General features: G+C 42.4%; 1 protein-coding gene across 2 annotated transcripts in view; it reads left to right on the forward strand.

Annotated features, from left to right (window-relative positions):
* The window catches only part of LOC117468666 (seizure 6-like protein), a 70509-nt gene that overhangs the window by 41777 nt on the left and 7877 nt on the right, over positions 1-20855 (forward strand). For both annotated transcript variants that reach the window (XM_034112892.1, XM_034112893.1), the window contains exons 6-13: positions 754-925; positions 1914-2080; positions 3905-4099; positions 6163-6301; positions 7262-7458; positions 15796-15990; positions 16409-16600; positions 18603-18797. In XM_034112892.1, coding sequence (XP_033968783.1) covers positions 754-925; positions 1914-2080; positions 3905-4099; positions 6163-6301; positions 7262-7458; positions 15796-15990; positions 16409-16600; positions 18603-18797 — 1452 coding nt within the window. The remainder of the gene's footprint in view (positions 1-753; positions 926-1913; positions 2081-3904; positions 4100-6162; positions 6302-7261; positions 7459-15795; positions 15991-16408; positions 16601-18602; positions 18798-20855) is intronic.

Below are 20855 nucleotides of genomic sequence, written 5' to 3' on the forward strand. Positions count from 1 at the left end.
GATCCTTTATTGTCATTATACCAACACAGTCTCACGGCATTTAGTGTTATAGTCACGAATTTAATCTATTGATTCGTGTTCACCAACAAGATTTTCGCATTTTTTTCGTGTCACACAGAACGATTTTAAAAGCAATGTAAATAATAACAAATTTGAAGGAAAAAAATATTTAAAAAATACAGATGTCAGTATTCTGAGGCTCTGAGCCATTTCTTTTCCTCGCGGACGGCAAAAAAACTCCGACATTATACAATTTAAAATAAAAGGGATAGGGTTAGGCTTAGGGTAAGATATTGAGTAAGAACATGTTTTTATGAACCACACAGCTTCTGGCCTTCCAAGACCCGACCGGACAAAAAGACGTGTTGCAGGCACGAAACATACTACCAATAGAAATACATTGCATTTAAAATCGTTCTGTGTGACACGAAAAAAAGGGGGAAATCGTGTTGGTGAACACGAATCAATAGATTAAATTGATTTCGTGACTAATAACACGAAATGAGACTGGGTTGATTATACAGGTACAATGAGATGAGTAGAGCTATTCCTATTTTTAAGGTGCCATCAAAAAAACAAAAAAACAAGAGACGTACAACATTCAGGAGGAGACAACATACAACTTTTTATTTTTGTGCTTTATTTTTTGAAATATTTAATTTAATTTATTATGAAACTTTACATAAAGGTGTGTCTTTATATCAGAGCACTTTATGGACTCTTGATTTCTGTGCTTTTCCCTCCTGTCTTCAGCTCTCTGTGGGGGGTCGGTGAAGAACGCCTCAGTGGGCCGGGTCCTCTCCCCCTCCCCTCACCACGGACCCAACGCCCCCCAGGACCGCTCCTGCTCCTGGGCCCTGGAGGCTCCCAAGGACCAGAGGTTGCACCTCCACCTGGAGAGGCTCGCCCTGGGGCCCACTGACAGGTGTGTGGGGGGGGGGGGTAAATGGGGTCATTAATGAGAAAAGCTCTCAAAATGAGTCCAAACCTAAACATTATTACTAATATATTAATATTATTTACATGATTTAAAATAAAATAAAAATGACAACAATCAGAATCCAATAAAGTACATTTAAATTGACTAATTGACTAATTGATTAATTGACTAATTGATTAATTGACTCGTCGTTTCAGCTGCACTTGTAACCGGTTTATGGTCATATTTTATAAACTCTTCATATTCTTTTGTGTAGAAATCTCTATTTGCAAAGTTACCAAAGCTGTCAGATAAATTGAAATGTACAATATGTGTTATGGAGTAAAAAGTACAGTATCTTTGTTACGGCCCGGCTCATAGGCTGCATCAAAGATGGGAGAACAGACAAGTTAAAGGTGGGGTAGGTAAGAATGGAGGAACCAGCTCGAGTGCGCTAGAATTTGAAAATACACAACCGGAAAGAATCTGCCACTTCCTTACAGAGCCCCTCCTCCAACACACACGAACGCGCACATGACCAATGAGGGCACGAGATAAGTTTGTGCACAGATGGAAGGCTGACAGGCAGGTAGGCCATCCAGTTATTTTAGCCGGGCCGGCTCAGATGATTGGTCGTGCTTTTTACAGTACCACGGCTTCCACAGATGATTTTTTTTAATGTATTTATTGTCAAAGCACTTCAGATATTCATTGCTATCGGGATGTTAAGAGCATTCCATGGAATATAACAAAAAGTGTTTCTGAAGTGAATTACCTACCCCACCTTTAAGTGTAACAAAAAGCGTATTTATTTACGATATATAACAAAAAACCAAAGGACTTCAAAGACACCTAAGCAAATGTGGAAGTCAGTCACCAGTAATGATTGCGTGTATGGGTGTGTGACATGTGCAGAAACAAAGACCCGGCCGTGCCCAACAGAAGAGTCCCATTGAGTAAATCTGATTTCCCCCCCCCCCCCCCCCCCCCCCAGGCTGGTTCTGTGGTCCGGTCTGGATGCTGGTTCTGTGGTTCTGTTTGACTCTGGGCGGGGGGGTCAGATCCCGTTTGAGGGCGTCATCAGTGAGGGACCGGCGGTCAGAATCCAGTTCATCACGGAGCAGCCGAACCACACCACGGGGTTCAACATCCGATACGAGGGTGAGAGTTAAAGAAACATGTTTTTACTTTAACCTTTAGTGTATGAATACATATTTAGTATCATTTTAGATTTTATTCAATATTTTACTTTAACTTCTTATGAAAAATGAAATTGAAATGAAATATTCAGAATAAAAAGTGCTATAAAAAATGTATATAGTTCAATTAAAAGATGTGCACATTGTATATACTGTATTGCAGTTACACTAACTTATAGTGTATGAATAAATATTTTGTATTTGATTTTATTCAATATTTTTACTTTAACTTCTTATAAGAAATCTAGTTAAATTAAATATTCAAAGTAAAAAGTGCAATAAAAAATGTTTAATAAAATATAAAAAAATAATGTATACAAACCTTAAAAGTTAAATAAAGAAATGTGCATATTGTGCTCTAACATAACCCAAAAATATCTAAAAATGTGTATGTTATAATATATAAAGTGGTGTATTAGTACTTATAACAATAGAAAAGGTTTAATCAGATTATTTCTTAAAGTGCACACTGTGATAATGCTAAGTGATATGAGGATGCACAGTTGAATAATTGCATACAGCCTCATTATTTCTGCTTCTGTTCTGCCAAGTCCACGTTGGCTCTGAGTCGGCTGGTTGTCCAAACTAATCCCAGATAAATCTTTCAGTTTCTGGCAAAGTGAGTTTATGGAGCGATGGAAATATATCTCGTCCAAACATGATTATCCTCGCCAGTGAGAAGAGAGGGAGCCATCTTTGACCAATGTTTCAAATGTTTTAAAGGTCCCCTATTATACTGTTCTTCCTCAATATAGTACAGGTCTCAGATATATCCAGAACCTGTCTCTGATTGGCTGAAACACCAAACAGATCATTGCAGCATTACCCATAATCCCCTCTGTTTCAGCCCTGTTTCCAAAGTGCTGATTCTCTGTCTGTTACTTTAGATGAAAATAAGGAGCCCCTCCCCACGCCCCTCTGAGAGACATTTGGTTACAAAGAACTCAATGGTGCTCTAGGAGGAGATTCAGGTGATAAGGGGGGGGGGGGGGGTTACCTTGGTTGCTGATTGGCTAATGGTTACGCAAGACAAAACATCGTTATGACATCATCAAGTGGCCAAAATCTGATCAGCTCATTTTCAGACAGGTTTTTATAAAAATGGATCAGGACAAAAAGAGAGAGAATCTTTGTTCCTGAAACTTTCAGAGTCTCTTTACACAGAGGGGACACATGTTGATGAAGAAGAGACATGAAGAAGAGGGGACACATGTTGATGTAGAAGAGACATGAAGAAGAGGGGACACATGTTGATGTAGAAGAGACATGAAGAAGAGGGGACACATGTTGATGTAGAAGAGACATGAAGAAGAGGGGACACATGTTGATGAAGAAGAGACATGAAGAAGAGGGGACACATGTTGATGAAGAAGAGACATGAAGAAGAGGGGACACATGTTGATGAAGAAGAGACATGAAGAAGAGGGGACACATGTTGATGAAGAAGAGACATGAAGAAGAGGGGACACATGTTGATGAAGAAGAGACATGAAGAAGAGGGGACACATGTTGATGAAGAAGAGACATGAAGAAGAGGGGACACATGTTGATGTAGAAGAGACATGAAGAAGAGGGGACACATGTTGATGTAGAAGAGACATGAAGAAGAGGGGACACATGTTGATGTAGAAGAGACATGAAGAAGAGGGGACACATGTTGATGAAGAAGAGACATGAAGAAGAGGGGACACATGTTGATGTAGAGAGAAATGGAGAAGTGGATTCTGCACAGTAGGAGACCTTTAAAGAAGCTTTCTATTGATTTTCCTTGTGTTTCCTCCCGCAGCGTTTGAGCGCGGTCACTGCTACGAGCCGTACCTTCAGAACGGGAACTTCACGACCTCTGACCCTCTGTACGGGGTCGGCGCTGTGATCCAGTTCACATGTGATCAGGGTCACGCTCTGGAGCAGGGCCCCCCCGTCATCGAGTGCATCAGCGCCAGAGACCCCTACTGGAACGACACCGAGCCGCTGTGCAAAGGTAACACTGAGGGCCGGGAGACACAGAATCATGTTTTATCAGATTCAGAAAACTCTGTTAGCTGCACACGTGTTGCACGATCCAATTTGGGGATAACCCATTTATAATCTGTGAAATTTTTTATCACATGCATAGTATTAATTGCTAAATTACTACCCGTTATAAGTATTTCAATTTTCAGGTACTTGAACTTCAGTGTTTCCATTCTATATTGCACGAATTCAAGGTTCAAGGTTCAAGGTTCTTTATTGTCAAACTGACATAGCTACAGAGTAATTATGTTGTTGAAAATCTTATGTCACAGGCTTCTCCAACAATGCAACATAATAACAATACAGATAGCAAGAGCAATACAAAAAGAAAAATAGTTATAAAATAAAGTGAGCATGTGGAATAGTGCAGTACGAGTCTATATACAAGTTATTGGAATGATATATATTAGATATTAGATACATATTACTGAGTAGCAGATGAATGTTTTTGAAGTTGTTTCAGAATTTGGCTATAACTTGGCCAACATCGTATAATTTGTGAAGTTTTTTATCATTAGTGTTGTGGAATAATTTGCTTAGGTATTCAACCTTTGACACAGTTCATAATTTTCTTCTTTTCACTGTCTCCTTTCCCATGACATAGTTCTACAGCCTTGGGTTCTGCTGCTATCTCTCTTAAGGAGGAACAGCTTGGGCGCATTGTTGTTGCCAGCTTATGACCGAGCACAAGCCGTCATGAGATAGTTTATTGTTCAGGGACATCTAGAAGCCCTTCTTTTTAGGAACGTAGGTTCCCTGGCACACATTGTTTCTATGGACGACAGCTCTAGTTAGATTCAGGGTCCATCATGTTTAGTCTCGCTGATAAAGAATGTTGATCATTACACTCTGAACTAGTTAAAACCTGGAGCTACAGGAGGGGTCTTCAGAATTGATTGTGGCATCTCAACCGTGTGGTCAGACCGTGGCCCGTGACATGTCTTGTGAATTCTCCGGTCGAAGCTCCAAATAAACCGTCAGTGTTTGCCATCAGAGCTCCAGCTCTCCTCGTGTCTCTCTGAGTCCTGACTCCCATTGCTTCAGAAGTTTCCCCCACAATTAGCATAAACTGCCATATGAAGCTGCTGTTTTTGGAAAGTTTGGTTCATGGAAAAAGCTGATTATTTTTATTCTCAATCTTGATTTCTGAGGTGAAAAACACCCCGAAATTGCCTCGCATCCGTGACTCATAGTCAGAAAATATTTCTAGTAAATTTGACGTCCCACTGTCAGGTGTTATTATGGAGAACAGACAGAAGAAGTTTTTAATTTGATAAAAACATGATGTTGCCTTGCATTAGGACTGTGCGCCTCACAGCCCTTTGTTTTGCCTCTCAGGCATCGTACAGGTTGATAAAGGGTGATGGGTCTGAGAGGAAGCCTGAGAGGAAGCCTGAGAGGAAGCCCGGGGAAATAAGATGTGTGTTACATTACATTACACTTCATTTAGCTGATGCTTTTATCCAAAGAGACTTAGGAGAAAGGCAATAAACCATAAAGTTACGGACTCGAAACATCAAGTCAAATTGGCTGAACTCTCTTAAGTGTGTGTGTGTGTGTGTGTGTGTGTGTGTGTGTGTGTGTGTGTGTGTGTGTGTGTGTGTGTATGAAACTAACATTCCTGTGTTTGTGTGCGAGGGCTCTGTGACTGAGTTTTTCCTTGACTATTAATTACACAACGCCCTTTGCATACCAAGAACAGAAAGTGTGTGTGTGTGTGTGTGTGGTGTGTGTGTGTGTGTGTGTGTGTGTGTGTGTGTGTGTGTGTGTGTGTGTGTGTGTGTGTGTGTGTGTGTGTGTGTGTGTGTGTGTGTGTGTGTGTGAGAGAGTTGCTTTTAATGACCAAGGTACAAGCAATCAAGGTGTGTTTTAGTTGAGGGTCCACCTTGCAGTGAAGGAGCGGCGAGCTGATTGGCCGATGCAGAGCGACGTCAGCGTGCTATGTAACCATGTCCTGGTTCATACCGGATCCTGTTATTGACAGTGATGTTTCTCTTAAAAGTACCTGTGTGTGTGTGTGTGTTTCTGCAGCTCAGTGTGGGGGAGACCTGGCCGGGCCGGGGGGGGTCATCTTGTCTCCTAACTGGCCTGAGTGGTACGGAGAGGGGGAGGACTGCAGCTGGAGGATCCATGTTGGAGAGGACAAGAGGGTGCTGCTGGACGTACAGCTGTGAGAAAAACATATTGTTATTATGGTTTCATATTGTAGACATTTTGTGAAAAGTAGCATAGAATGGACATACTCCATGTACTCTGTATTTTATGTTCTACCACTGCTCAGCTCTGCTTCTTCTTCATCACTACTTGTTATACCACTGAATAACCTTTAGCTTAGCGTTGGTGACGTGAAGTCATGTGACCGTGCTGTAGTTCCTTTATAGCCCAACATTAGCCACCTTTAGCTTAGCGGTGGTCACGTGAAGTCATGTGACCGTGCTGTAGTTCCTTTATAGCCCAACATTAGCCACCTTTAGCTTAGCGGTGGTGACGTGAAGTCATGTGACCGTGCTGTAGTTCCTTTATAGCCCAACATTAGCCACCTTTAGCTTAGCGTTGGTGACGTGAAGTCATGTGACCGTGCTGTAGTTCCTTTATAGCCCAACATTAGCCACCTTTAGCTTAGCGGTGGTGACGTGAAGTCATGTGACCGTGCTGTATTTCCTTTATAGCCCAACATTAGCCGCCTTTAGCTTAGCGGTGGTGACGTGAAGTCATGTGACCGTGCTGTAGTTCCTTTATAGCCCAACATTAGCCACCTTTAGCTTAGCGTTGGTGACGTGAAGTCATGTGACCGTGCTGTAGTTCCTTTATAGCCCAACATTAGCCACCTTTAGCTTAGCGGTGGTGACGTGAAGTCATGTGACCGTGCTGTAGTTCCTTTATAGCCCAACATTAGCCACCTTTAGCTTAGCGGTGGTGACGTGAAGTCATGTGACCGTGCTGTAGTTCCTTTATAGCCCAACATTAGCCACCTTTAGCTTAGCGTTGGTGACGTGAAGTCATGTGTCCGTGCTGTAGTTCCTTTATAGCCCAACATTAGCCACCTTTAGCTTAGCGGTGGTGACGTGAAGTCAAATTACAATCACTACTTCTTCTACCACTGAATAAACCTCCCTCTCTCTGTCCTCAGACTGAACATCAGCGACAGCGACATGTTGACCATCACAGACGGAGACGAGGTTATGACCCGTATCCTGGGGCGTTACGTGGGAGGAAGTACTCCCTTCAAGCTCTTCTCCTCCACCCCCGACCTCACCATCACCTTCCACTCAGACCCAGCAGGGCTCGTCTTCGGGAAGGGAGAGGGCTTCATCATCAACTACATGGGTGAGAGGTCAAAGGGCACAGATGTTAGTCGGCATTTTCCCGAAATAAGGTCTGTGGTTAACACAAGCTGTCGAGATTTGTATTCTATGACATAAAATACATCAGTAAATACCCCACTGGTGAATTTAAAAACGGCGGTTGCTAACAAGTGTCTGAATGAGACGACTAAACATCATCACGCCCAACATTAGCCACCTTTAGCTTAGCGGTGGTGACGTGAAGTCATGTGACCGTGCTGTAGTTCCTTTATAGCCCAACATTAGCCTCCTTTAGCTTAGCGGAGGTGACGTGAAGTCATGTGTCCGTAATGTAGTTCCTTTATAGCCCAACATTAGCCTCCTTTAGCTTAGCGGTGGTGACGTGAAGTCATGTGACCGTGCTGTAGTTCCTTTATAGCCCAACATTAGCCACCTTTAGCTTAGCGGTGGTGACGTGAAGTCATGTGACCGTGCTGTAGTTCCTTTATAGCCCAACATTAGCCGCCTTTAGCTTAGCTGTGGTGACGTGAAGTCATGTGACCGTGCTGTAGTTCCTTTATAGCCCAACATTAGCCGCCTTTAGCTTAGCGGTGGTAACGTGAAGTCATGTGACCGTGCTGTAGTTCCTTTATAGCCCAACATTAGCCACCTTTAGCTTAGCGGTGGTGACGTGAAGTCATGTGACCGTGCTGTAGTTCCTTTATAGCCCAACATTAGCCGCCTTTAGCTTAGCGGTGGTAACGTGAAGTCATGTGACCGTGCTGTAGTTCCTTTATAGCCCAACATTAGCCTCCTTTAGCTTAGCGGTGGTGACGTGAAGTCATGTGACCGTGCTGTAGTTCCTTTATAGCCCAACATTAGCCACCTTTAGCTTAGCGGTGGTGACGTGAAGTCATGTGACCGTGCTGTAGTTCCTTTATAGCCCAACATTAGCCGCCTTTAGCTTAGCTGTGGTGACGTGAAGTCATGTGACCGTGCTGTAGTTCCTTTATAGCCCAACATTAGCCGCCTTTAGCTTAGCGGTGGTGATGTGAAGTTAAATTATAAGAGAATGAACTTGGTTTTAGACCGATTGGCTTCATTTCTCTGTCCTAACAACACACTTTCGCCTGGTCTTGTCTCACGGAGAGTTGTTTCTCAACCTCATTTTTCCATTTCCACTTCACCACATGACTCTGAGCTCCCTCTGAATTATTTCAGGCCTGAAAACAAATATCCTCTTGTCAGTTTGACTACAGTGTCCAGCTGTTTTAGGAAATAACTGACAAGATTTACGTCAATGTGCTGATAGGAAACCAGGGGACAACATTGTTGAATTTGATTTTTCATTAGATTTGTTGACAATAACAGCAGCATTATCCTTAAAAAACAGATCTCAATCTTCCACTTTCCCCATTCATTTAAATTCACCCTTTTTCTCCTCAAGCTCCATTTTCCATCTTCCTCTTTCCTCCACTCTCATCTTTATTTGTTATACTTTCATTTCCCTCTGCCCTTATTCAATCACGTCCTATTTGTTTCACCGTCTACTCTCATCTGCACACAAGCACGCAGTTTAACAAGCAGCCAAATACACTTCCTTCCTCCTTCCTCCATTATATTACGCAGCGTTTCTCAGCAGGCCTCCAACACCTGAGTCCAATTTAGCATCGCAGCGAGACGAAACCGTCCAATTTACTTGTCACCCTCCTGACACCAAGCACAGGAGTAAATCAAGTAGACACAGCATGAATGTGTAGGCTACTCTCTTTCATTGCATACATGTGTGTTGTGTGTGTGTGTTGGCAGAATAAATTACACACACTTTTAGCAGCACGGAGGAGGAGAGCTGAGTCAATAGAGAATGAATAATTGATCCAGGAACTTCTACTTACAAATCCCTCAAGGCCTATTATATTGTACAGTGTAATGCAAAACTGCACGCTGCACGATCAATCTCACACACACACACACACACACACACACACACACACACACACACACACACACACACACACACACACACACACTGATGTACGTGTCTCTCTAGGCTCGGTAATGATTTTCTCCTCTCTTCTAACACAGCATAACATTGTGTTAATGTTCTGTATTTACTTTGTGGCATGAGAGGATACTGGAGGAGGGTTTTTGATTTGTTCTCCCTTTTGTTCTAGCTCGTTATACACCGGAGATAATAGCATCCGCAGAGAAACACATGAGCCTGCAAGAGGAAGAAGGAAAGGGAGAAACATAAACATAAGAGAGGGAAACATAACAGTCATTTTCTAATGATTAATACATGCAGTAATTGTTTGTTGACATGCAAAAAATATTACCTTAAAGTGGACCTATCATGCTATATTTGAATAATATAGTGTAGGACCATACCTATATAAGGCATATTTATACTTTTTTTTTTTCAAAATACCAAACAGATCATGCATTTTAGCCATGCCTCATTTCGCTCAATTTGAAAAATGTTAGCTCTGTTTTTGCAAGGGCTGATTCAGTGAGAACAGCACCACCTACAGGCCTGGCATATGTACTACAGCGTCTCCAGCGCTTTCGAACGGCAATGGCCGTGGCTGTCTCCTCCTGATTGGTGGAGTTGGCCCAATAGCCGTAGCGCCACCGTCCTGACGTCAGGACAGTGTTCAAATCTGGATCAGTTTTTATCAGATCCGTTGCAGCCCCTTTTTTAGAGATTTGGGTATGGAGGAAAATAGAGAGGGTTGTGTTTTCTGACACTTGGTGAGTTCCCTGGAACACCGGGGACACATATTCATGTAGAAAAGACGTGCAAAAGTGCATTTTGCATGATAGGTCCCCTTTAAAGAAGATTTATTGACAACGATACTCACCACTGAAATAATAATCTCTTCCCTGGATACTCAACAGAGTATTTAGTTGTTTTTTTGTGAACTTATTAAATAACATAGATGGTAACCAAAGAGGACATTATCTGGTTTATTCTAAAAACAAAATATTACATTTCTAGTGGTACATTAAAATTATATCGGGCCTTATGGGTAATGCATGTTCTGTTAGTGTTTTGTAAATTATATAAAAAGTTATATAAAGATAGGAATATACATAATTGTGCTGATATATTTCAACAATTAACATGTTAGCATACCAGCCTACCAAAAAAATGAATTTCTTTTTTAGATTTTGCGGACATTTGATGAAATTCAAATAAAATAAGAAGCTTTTTACACAAGGCTGATCAAAGTAAAAAAACCTTTTAGAAAACACAGGAGAAAAAAATGTTCTGCTGTTTTCTGAAATGTTTTTGTGCTTTGACCTTCAAGGCCACCATACTTTTTTCTATGCTGATTGCAGATTTTAAAATGGTTCTGAAGGAAGAGATGTGTTCCCGTCTCATGTCTGTGGATTTTATTAAATACGACTGGGAGATCTGAAATATAAAAACTTTGAGCCGGGCTTTGAATCAGAGATCAGAAGAATTCATGATTAGAAATATCTTCAGAGCGATGAAGCCTCCCGCTGCTTCTCATCATACATGCTGTCTGCTCAGATACGGCATGTAAAACCACACAAATCAGCGGGAAAATTAATCATTCTCCGTATTGCTTTTCATTTAATGAAGAAAAAAGGTTTCTAGCAATGAAAAAACACACAAATTGAGAGCTTCTGATTTACTGAGAGATGGAAACAGACGCTTCTAAGCTGCACTAATTCATGTTTTGGGTCTAATTATTCCGTGTAATGCTTGAGATATACATTTGATTACTTCCACATCTTGCAGTTACAAAGCAACATCATTTAACGGGAGTTGTGTGTCCAAATTAAGAGTTAAAAATCTCTCTTTTTGCTCCATTGTTGGTCTCCTCCACCACATTTCTGTCCGTTTAGCTGCTAAATGCTGCTCGATGTTCACCAGCTATAGTCTCTAACTGTGTCTGTGTGCTGTTTGCTGCTGAGAAGCTGGTGTACAGTGGGTTTTTCTCTCAAAATAGATTAAATGAGAGCATTTTAAAGGGGACCTATCATGCAAAATGCACTTTTTTATGTCAACATATGACGTAATATCTGAAATGTGGACCCACGGCCCTATCAGAAACAATGCCCGACTGTTTTGGACGTAATATGGTCGGTGTTTACATTAGCATCGCTAACACTCAGAGCTAACCTGTACTGGAGAGCATGTGTGTGAAGAAGCAGGAAATAAAAAGGAACTCACCTTGTGGTATAACCGGCAAGAGAGAAAGCCTTTGAGCTCCATACTGTTTCAGAGAGAATCCTTGATAATCCATGATATGGCGTTTCATCACCGCAGCATTTAGTTTAGACAGTAGCTGCCGGGTCCCGCATGAGCTCAGACCCCTCCTTTATTTAATCAATTGTTTGTCATCAATCAGCACTTTTGAAACAGGAAGTGAAATAGAGGGATATGAGGCATGGCTAGAATGGGTGATCTGTTTTGGTATTTTGAGCAAAACACTTCATAGACATGTTTTTTATATATTTGTATATATCTGAGACCTATGCTATTGCCTAATAATAGCATGATAGGTGACCTTTAAGTAAACTGGAACACTAAAATTGCAGCCGGGGAGATACAGACTTAGCTTAAACTCGGTATAAATTTAAAAAAAAGCCAAAGAAAGCTGCAGAGCGACCAGAGACACCTCTCACATTGTTATTATAAACATATCAGTAACAGCAGCTTTAATATTGTAGTAGACATTTTTTTTCAACAATGACATTTAACAATATGCAATTTGCAGAATCACATTTTCGCGAAGGAGGAGCGGTTCAACTCCGAGTCCCTCCCGGATGACTGAACTTCTCCCCTTATCCCTAAGGGAGACGCCAGCCACCCTGCGGAGAAAACCCATCTCGGCCGCTTGTATCTGCGATCTCGTTCTTTCGGTCATGACCCATCCTTCATGACCATAGGTGAGGGTAGGAACGAAGATGGCCCGGTAGACAGAGAGCTTTGCCTTCTGGCTCAGCTCTCTTTTCGTCACAACGGTAAAGCGACTGCAGTACCGCTCCCGCTGCTACGACTCTCCGGCCCATCTCACGCTCCATTGTTCCCTCACTCCAGAACAAGACCCCGAGATACTTGAACTCCTTCACTTGGGGTAAGGACTCATTCCCTACTTGGAGTGGACAGTCCATCGGTTTCCTGCTGAGATGTGTCCAGTAGGATGTGTATTAAAAGTCCATATTTATTTATTATTTGACCACTGATGAAGACGGTGAGATGTGGTTTAAAGCTCTGGAAAAACATCCATAAACAGACCTTGAGAACATTTATCTTTACTAAAAAATAAACACATTTTCTGTATCCGTAAAAACAACATTTTCTTCTCTGGCGTATCGACAGATAAGTGACAGCGTGCGATGGTTTTATCGAGGCCGGTGTCAGTGGGAGTCTGAGTTAAATCTGCAGATTCAGAGACAAACTGTCCTCGTTTCTGCAGAGATGAAACTTGAAGACGGTCCAACAGCGAGGGAATCCATCTCTGTCACACGGTCGATAATCGCATAATAACTCCATCAATCTCCTGGGTTCCTCCTCACAGAGAGCACGGAGAGTCAGATGTTCTGTTGTTTATCTTGTTTTCTGAAGGAGGGAAACACACCGGGACTCTGAGCAATGTTACCCCCGTAACACCGCCATTAATCAAACTTTTTCTTACTGTTGTTTTTCGTTAGCTTATTAGCTTAGCCGTTAGCCCAAACGTCTGGTTAGTTAAAGGTCCCCTATTATACTGTTTTTCATCAATATATTATAGGTCTCAGATATATACAGAACCTGTCTCTGATTGGCTGAAACACCAAACAGATTATTGCAGCATCCCATAATCCCCTCTGTTTCAACCCTGTTTCCAAAGTGCTGATTCTCTGTCTGTTACTTCAGATGAAAATAAGGAGCCCCTCCCCACGCCCCTCTGAGAGAGATTTGGTTACAAATAACTCAATGGTGCTCTAGGAGGAGATTCAGGTGATAAGGTGGGGGGGGGTTACCTTGGTTGCTGATTGGCTAATGGTTACACAAGACAAAACATCGTTATGACATCATCAAGTGGCCAAAATCTGATCAGCTCATTTTCAGACAGGTTTTTATAAAAATGGATCAAAAAGAGAGAGAATCTTTGTTCCTGAAACTTTCAGAGTCTCTTTCCACAGAGGGGACACATGTTGATGAAGAAGAGACATGAAGAAGAGGGGACACATGTTGATGAAGAAGAGACATGAAGAAGAGGGGACACATGTTGATGTAGAAGAGACATGAAGAAGAGGGGACACATGTTGATGTAGAAGAGACATGAAGAAGAGGGGACACATGTTGATGTAGAAGAGACATGAAGAAGAGGGGACACATGTTGATGTAGAAGAGACATGAAGAAGAGGGGACACATGTTGATGAAGAAGAGACATGAAGAAGAGGGGACACATGGTGATGAAGAAGAGACATGAGGAAGAGGGGACACATGTTGATGTAGAAGAGACCTGAAGAAGAGGGGACACATGTTGATGTAGAAGAGACATGAAGAAGAGGGGACACATGTTGATGTAGAAGAGACATGAAGAAGAGGGGACACATGTTGATGAAGAAGAGACATGAAGAAGAGGGGACACATGTTGATGTAGAAGAGACATGAAGAAGAGGGGACACATGTTGATGTAGAAGAGACATGAAGAAGAGGGGGCACATGTTGATGTAGAAGAGACATGAAGAAGAGGGGACACATGTTGATGTAGAAGAGACATGAAGAAGAGGGGACACATGGTGATGTAGAAGAGACATGAAGAAGAGGGGACACATGTTGATGTAGAAGAGACATGAAGAAGAGGGGACACATGTTGATGTAGAAGAGACATGAAGAAGAGGGGACACATGTTGATGTAGAAGAGACATGAAGAAGAGGGGACACATGTTGATGTAGAAGAGACATGAAGAAGAGGGGACACATGTTGATGAAGAAGAGACATGAAGAAGAGGGGACACATGTTGATGTAGAAGAGACATGAAGAAGAGGGGACACATGTTGATGTAGAAGAGACATGAAGAAGAGGGGACACATGTTGATGAAGAAGAGACATGAAGAAGAGGGGACACATGTTGATGTAGAAGAGACATGAAGAAGAGGGGACACATGGTGATGTAGAAGAGACATGAAGAAGAGGGGACACATGTTGATGTAGAAGAGACATGAAGAAGAGGGGACACATGTTGATGTAGAAGAGACATGAAGAAGAGGGGGCACATGTTGATGAAGAAGAGACATGAAGAAGAGGGGACACATGTTGATGAAGAAGAGACATGAAGAAGAGGGGACACATGTTGATGTAGAAGAGACATGAAGAAGAGGGGGCACATGTTGATGTAGAAGAGACATGAAGAAGAGGGGGCACATGTTGATGTAGAAGAGACATGAAGAAGAGGGGGCACATGTTGATGAAGAAGAGACATGAAGAAGAGGGGACACATGTTGATGTAGAAGAGACATGAAGAAGAGGGGGCACATGTTGATGTAGAAGAGACATGAAGAAGAGGGGACACATGTTGATGTAGAAGAGACATGAAGAAGAGGGGACACATGTTGATGAAGAAGAGACATGAAGAAGAGGGGACACATGTTGATGTAGAAGAGACATGAAGAAGAGGGGACACATGTTGATGAAGAAGAGACATGAAGAAGAGGGGACACATGTTGATGTAGAAGAGACATGAAGAAGAGGGGACACATGTTGATGTAGAAGAGACATGAAGAAGAGGGGACACATGTTGATGTAGAAGAGACATGAAGAAGAGGGGACACATGTTGATGTAGAAGAGACATGAAGAAGAGGGGACACATGTTGATGAAGAAGAGACATGAAGAAGAGGGGGACACATGTTAATGTAGAAGAGACATGAAGAAGAGGGGACACATGTGATGTAGAAGAGACGTGAAGAAGAGGGGACACATGTTGATGAAGAAGAGACATGGAGAAGAGGGGACACATGTTGATGTAGAAGAGACATGAAGAAGAGGGGACACATGTTGATGTAGAAGAGACATGAAGAAGAGGGGACACATGTTGATGTAGAAGAGACATGAAGAAGAGGGGACACATGTTGATGTAGAAGAGACGTGAAGAAGAGGGGACACATGTTGATGAAGAAGAGACATGAACAAGTGGGTTTTGTATAATAGGTGACCTTTAAATGACTCAACATTAGCTTAGCTGTTAGCCCAAACGTCTAGTTATCCGAATACCTTAACGTTAGCTCATTAGCTTAGCTGTTAGCTGAATTACATGGCGTCATTCTGCTTTTCACTGTGGTTTCTCTCAGAGGTCTATCTTATCTTAAACCAGACATTAATCAAACTTTTTTTGTTACCGTTTTTCCCTGCAGAGGTGTCCCGAAACGACTCGTGTCCCGACCTGCCTGAGATCCAGAACGGATGGAAGACCACGTCCCACATCGCTCTGGTTCGAGGGGCGCGGATCACCTATCAGTGCGACCCGGGATACGACCTGGTGGGCCGGGAGACCCTCGCCTGCCAGCTGGACCTCTCCTGGAGCAACCAGCCGCCATTCTGCGAAAAGAGTCAGTTCTTATCTTATTTATCAATCTGTTATTGTTTATGGGAAGCCGTGCAGATGGTGTCTTTGTTGTTCTCCGTGTCTGCTTCTTTCCAAGAAATGATGGAGGCCAAAATGCTGTGGAAACTTTCATTTATAATTGGCAACAAATGGTTTGACAGAATTATGGGCAAGTGCACAATGTAGAAAGAGCCATGGAGCGGCAGAATCATATAGAAATGAAACAGATAATTAACTTAAAATCAAAGCAATGATCCAAATCCAGACAAGAATCTCCGTTTGTGCATTTATTAAATTATCCAAAACAGCTCCAACAAGCCATTTAAAATCTGTCTAAGTGATACTTTCCTTAACTTTTGGATGACTGATTCTTATAAACACTTAGTTCTGATGATATGAATGTCTCTCCGTGTGTTTCTCAGTCATGTACTGCTCAGACCCGGGACACGTGGAGCACTCGACCCGCTCCCTCTCCGACACCAAGCTCCTGGTGGGAACAACGATTCAGTACAGCTGCACCGCCGGCTTCATCCTGCAGGGCGGCGCCACCATCAGCTGCTACGGACGAGAGCCGGGGACCCCCGTGTGGACCGCCAAACTCCCCCACTGTGTTAGTGAGTATCAGGGAGAGAGGGCAAAAGTACACACGTCCTTTACTCAAGTAGAAGTACAGATACTCGTGTTTAAAAATACTCTGGTGAAAGTAGAAGTACTGACTAAACTTCTTTACTCAAGTGAAAGTAAAGAGGGCTTTGAAATGTACTTCAGTAAAAGTACCCATAACTAGCAGCTGTTTTAAAGAGTACCTGACCTCCCTTTATATTAATAGAACAATAATGTCATTGTTAGCTAATGAATGTTTCCATGCTGAACAACGGCAACATGACAACGTTTTCATTGGTCCCTCTTCTTTAGAGAAGACCAGGAAATGATGGATACACGGATCGTGTTCAAATCAATAGGCACGCAATGACTCTAAATAATAATGATCACGCCACCAAACACACATTCAAACTAAAGGAACCAGCCTGTTTGGAAAATGTAAGAAGTAGAAAGTACAGGTATTTGAGTTCAACATGTAAGAAGTAGAAAGTACAGGTATTTGGGTTCAACATGTGAGAAGTAGAAAGTACAGGTATTTGGGTTCAACATGTAAGAAGTAGAAAGTACAGGTATTTGGGTTCAACATGTAAGAAGTAGAAAGTACAGGTATTTGTGTTCAAAATGTAAGAAGTAGAAAGTACAGGTATTTGTGTTCAACATGTAAGAAGTAGAAAGTACAGGTATTTGTGTTCAAAATGTAAGAAGTAGAAAGTACAGGTATTTGGGTTCAACATGTAAGAAGTAGAAAGTACAGGTATTTGGGTTCAACATGTAAGAAGTAGAAAGTACAGGTATTTGTGTTCAACATGTAAGAAGTAGAAAGTACAGGTATTTGAGTTCAAAATGTAAGAAGTAGAAAGTACAGGTATTTGTGTTCAACATGTAAGAAGTAGAAAGTACAGGTATTTGTGTTCAACATGTAAGAAGTAGAAAGTACAGGTATTTGTGTTCAACATGTAAGAAGTAGAAAGTACAGGTATTTGGGTTCAACATGTAAGAAGTAGAAAGTACAGGTATTTGTGTTCAACATGTAAGAAGTCAAAATAAAAACTTGTTTCAAGTAAGATACAAAATAAGATGTTTTCAAGAGTCTTGAAGATGCCTTGTCTAAAAACAAGACCCTCTATCTCACTGCATTGTTACCTCTTCAGTTATTAGGTCGTATATCGAGTCTAAAGACATATTCTGACTAGAAATTAGACGAATATACTTGGCAAGATTTTGAGTTTTTACAGTGAGTGGGTTTGTGTGATTTCTCTCTCTCTCTCGTTCCTGCACTGATCATCACAGCGTCTCCACATGCCAGCTCATATCAACGGTGTGTGTGTGTGTGTGTGTGTGTGTGTGTGTGTGTGTGTGTGTGTGTGTGTGTGTGTGTGTGTGTGTGTGTGTGTGTGTGTGTGTGTGTGTGTGTGTGTGTGTGTGTGTGTGTGTGTGTGTGATATGGTAATGCCATGCTAATGCACCGTACCAATCAGCCCTCACCACCTGGAGATTATCCGTGAGTCGTGTCACCTCAGCATGAGAGAAACTGTCAGATCTGACATTCGAGCTGACGTAAAACCCTCTGATCCGAGCCGAGAAACTCAAAGGCCCAATTCCAAACCGCCCCCTGCACACTACCCCTCCGTTTGCGCGTTCGCACAGAGGGGAACAAGGTGCTTACAAATAGTTCCGTGAAAACATTAACTGATAAACTGCACAGCGTGATGGACATTTAATATTGACATACAGATGTTAACAACTTCATGGTTACCTCGAATTGTTTTTTAATTTAGGATAATTTACTCATTATGAATCTAGAAAACTGTAAAAGTGTTGTATATTTACAGAGACTGTTGCAAAACTATGCAGCTGAGACACATCAGATTTAAGAAGGGAGCCTCGTTCAGCTGCGAGTGAGACTACAGACCTATCACTCCATCACGGAGGGGGAGTGGGTAGGGTGTGGTTTGGAATTGGGCCTAAATATTCCATGTTTTTTCTTTTGCTTCTTCCTCTGTCTTTACCCAGCGGAGGAGTCTGTTTCCTGTGAGAATCCCGGTCTGCCCGACAACGGATACCAGATCCTGTCCAAGAGGCTGTACCTACCCGGGGAGTCGCTCACCTTCGTCTGTTACCAGGGTTACGAGCTAATTGGAGAGGACGCAATTAAATGCATCATGGGAACCCCGTCCTTCTGGAGCGGCCCTCTCCCGTTCTGCATGGGTGAGACTGCTCAGAAAGGCTTTTGGATTCATGCATGAAGTCAGTATTCAGTATACTTTCCCTCCCCAATGCTCGTTGATACAGATTGATCGTGACCCCCCTCCCCCGATGCATGCTAATGACCGTTTGCTAATCACAAGAATTCCTTAATTAGTCCAACAGCAGGGACATTGAGAGTGTTACAGACAAAGTGGCATAAAAAAAAGGCATGACATATTAAAAATAAGCAAAGCACTCATTAGTAATACAAATGAAGACAAATAGGCACTCAAAGATGACTTCAAAAATGAGTATAAGCAATTTCAGTAAAACTAAGTGACAGAGATAGCATATCAAGTATTGTAACCCTTAAAAATAAATACATTTTGGTGATTATAGCGCAGTACTATTGCAAGTAAGTGTTTAAATTGCACATTGCAGGTTTATTGCACATTGCTCTATAGGTGTTAGTGCATGTAAAAATCTGTGTGTTTCATCCAGAGGGAGCTTAATTTACTTAAAAACATTCCAATGGAGGTTGCTGTTCTAAGATCAAATGGGAATCCACAGTTTGGGGCGACATAAAAACAGAAAGCAGCCTCTCCAGTTTAAAATATAATAATCCAGGACAGACATCAGAACAGACACAACCTTTCAAAATACACCAGGAAACAGATTAACTAAAAACTAGGATCATAATCAGGGGTGCACATAACTGTCTTAGTGAGTTACTCAAATGAGTACCAGGAGACAATGTTTGGTACGCAGGGCTGCCCACGCAAGGTTCTGTGTTCAGCCCCTCTGTTTCGCGGACGTCGACGGGGTGAGGGTGGGCGCTAGTGGAGCACGCGCCGGACGTTGTGGCTCAATTCTGTTGTACACACCGACGTTAACAGCAGCCCCGTCTGTGCGCACGGCGACCGGCTCTGTCGTCCAGTGATCGCAGCGCCTTCTGGAAAAGCTTCACAAGTCCGACGGTACGCAAATGCGCTTAGTGAGACAAGTGACGGTACGCAAATGCACTTAGTGAGACAAGTGACGGTACGCATTTCAGATGCTTGCCGCGCATGCTTACCTGCGTTCCAGTTATGTGCACCCCTGATCATAAGAACTGTTGAATAAGACGCACTCAGATAAGCACGCTGGCTTACAAACTGCAGAATGTGACTGGTAGGACATTCTGTGATATTTGGCATCGGCTACTGTATTTTTGGGACTTACTAAATATGTTTCTGGCATCTCAAACATCATGGTGCTTTGGGTCTCTGAAAGCTACCAATGATGCCAACTTCTTCACTAGATTTACCTACTTCATTTCCCAAAAAGAAGTGCCTCGGGATGCATGCTAATCACATGACCAGCTGTCAGTTCAATCAGGAGAGACTTCATTTAGTTTAAAGAACATTTATTGACACATGTCATATGATAAAAGTTAAGTCTTTGGCGATTAGACCCCGATCCTGACATCGTATATCTAAAGGGGGAAATGCAGCCGTGAGCATATAGGGAACCCCCCCCGGGGTCTAGACACTGGTGATGATGCTGAAGATCTGGATTTGATGAGGAGATGGGATGAAGAGGAGGTGTGATGAGGAGATGGGATGAAGAGGAGGTGTGATGAGGTCTTTGGATTAGCTCTCCTGGCACTGGATGTGATGAAAGGAGGTGGATGGGGATGGGGAGGAGGCGGGCGGCAGCATGAACACCTGAAATCACAGCTGACTGCAGGAGAGAGGAGAACCATTTTAAAGTTTGGCTGCAGCACGCTGATTGGCTGCTGGAGATTGAGGTGAATGTAATAGGTTAACAGAGAGCCTGATGAGCTGATTATAAGCAGAGTGAATGTATACCAGTCTTCCTGAAAGAACTTGCGCTGAGCTTCATTAGAGGCTCTTCCTCTTTACTTTCAGAGTATATGAGGCATTTAATATCATATGATAGAACCTCTTTAAGTTCCTCTAAATCAACACCATGTTTTAGATCAGTGGTTCTCAACTGGTGGGTCGCGGACCCGTTTCGAGTGGGTCGCAGATGTGTGAGTGAAGAAAAAATAAATACAATTTTTTTTTTTTGTGGAAA

The sequence above is a fragment of the Trematomus bernacchii genome, unplaced genomic scaffold (genome assembly GCF_902827165.1).
Source record: "Trematomus bernacchii unplaced genomic scaffold, fTreBer1.1, whole genome shotgun sequence".
Classification (NCBI taxonomy): Eukaryota; Metazoa; Chordata; class Actinopteri; order Perciformes; family Nototheniidae; genus Trematomus; species Trematomus bernacchii.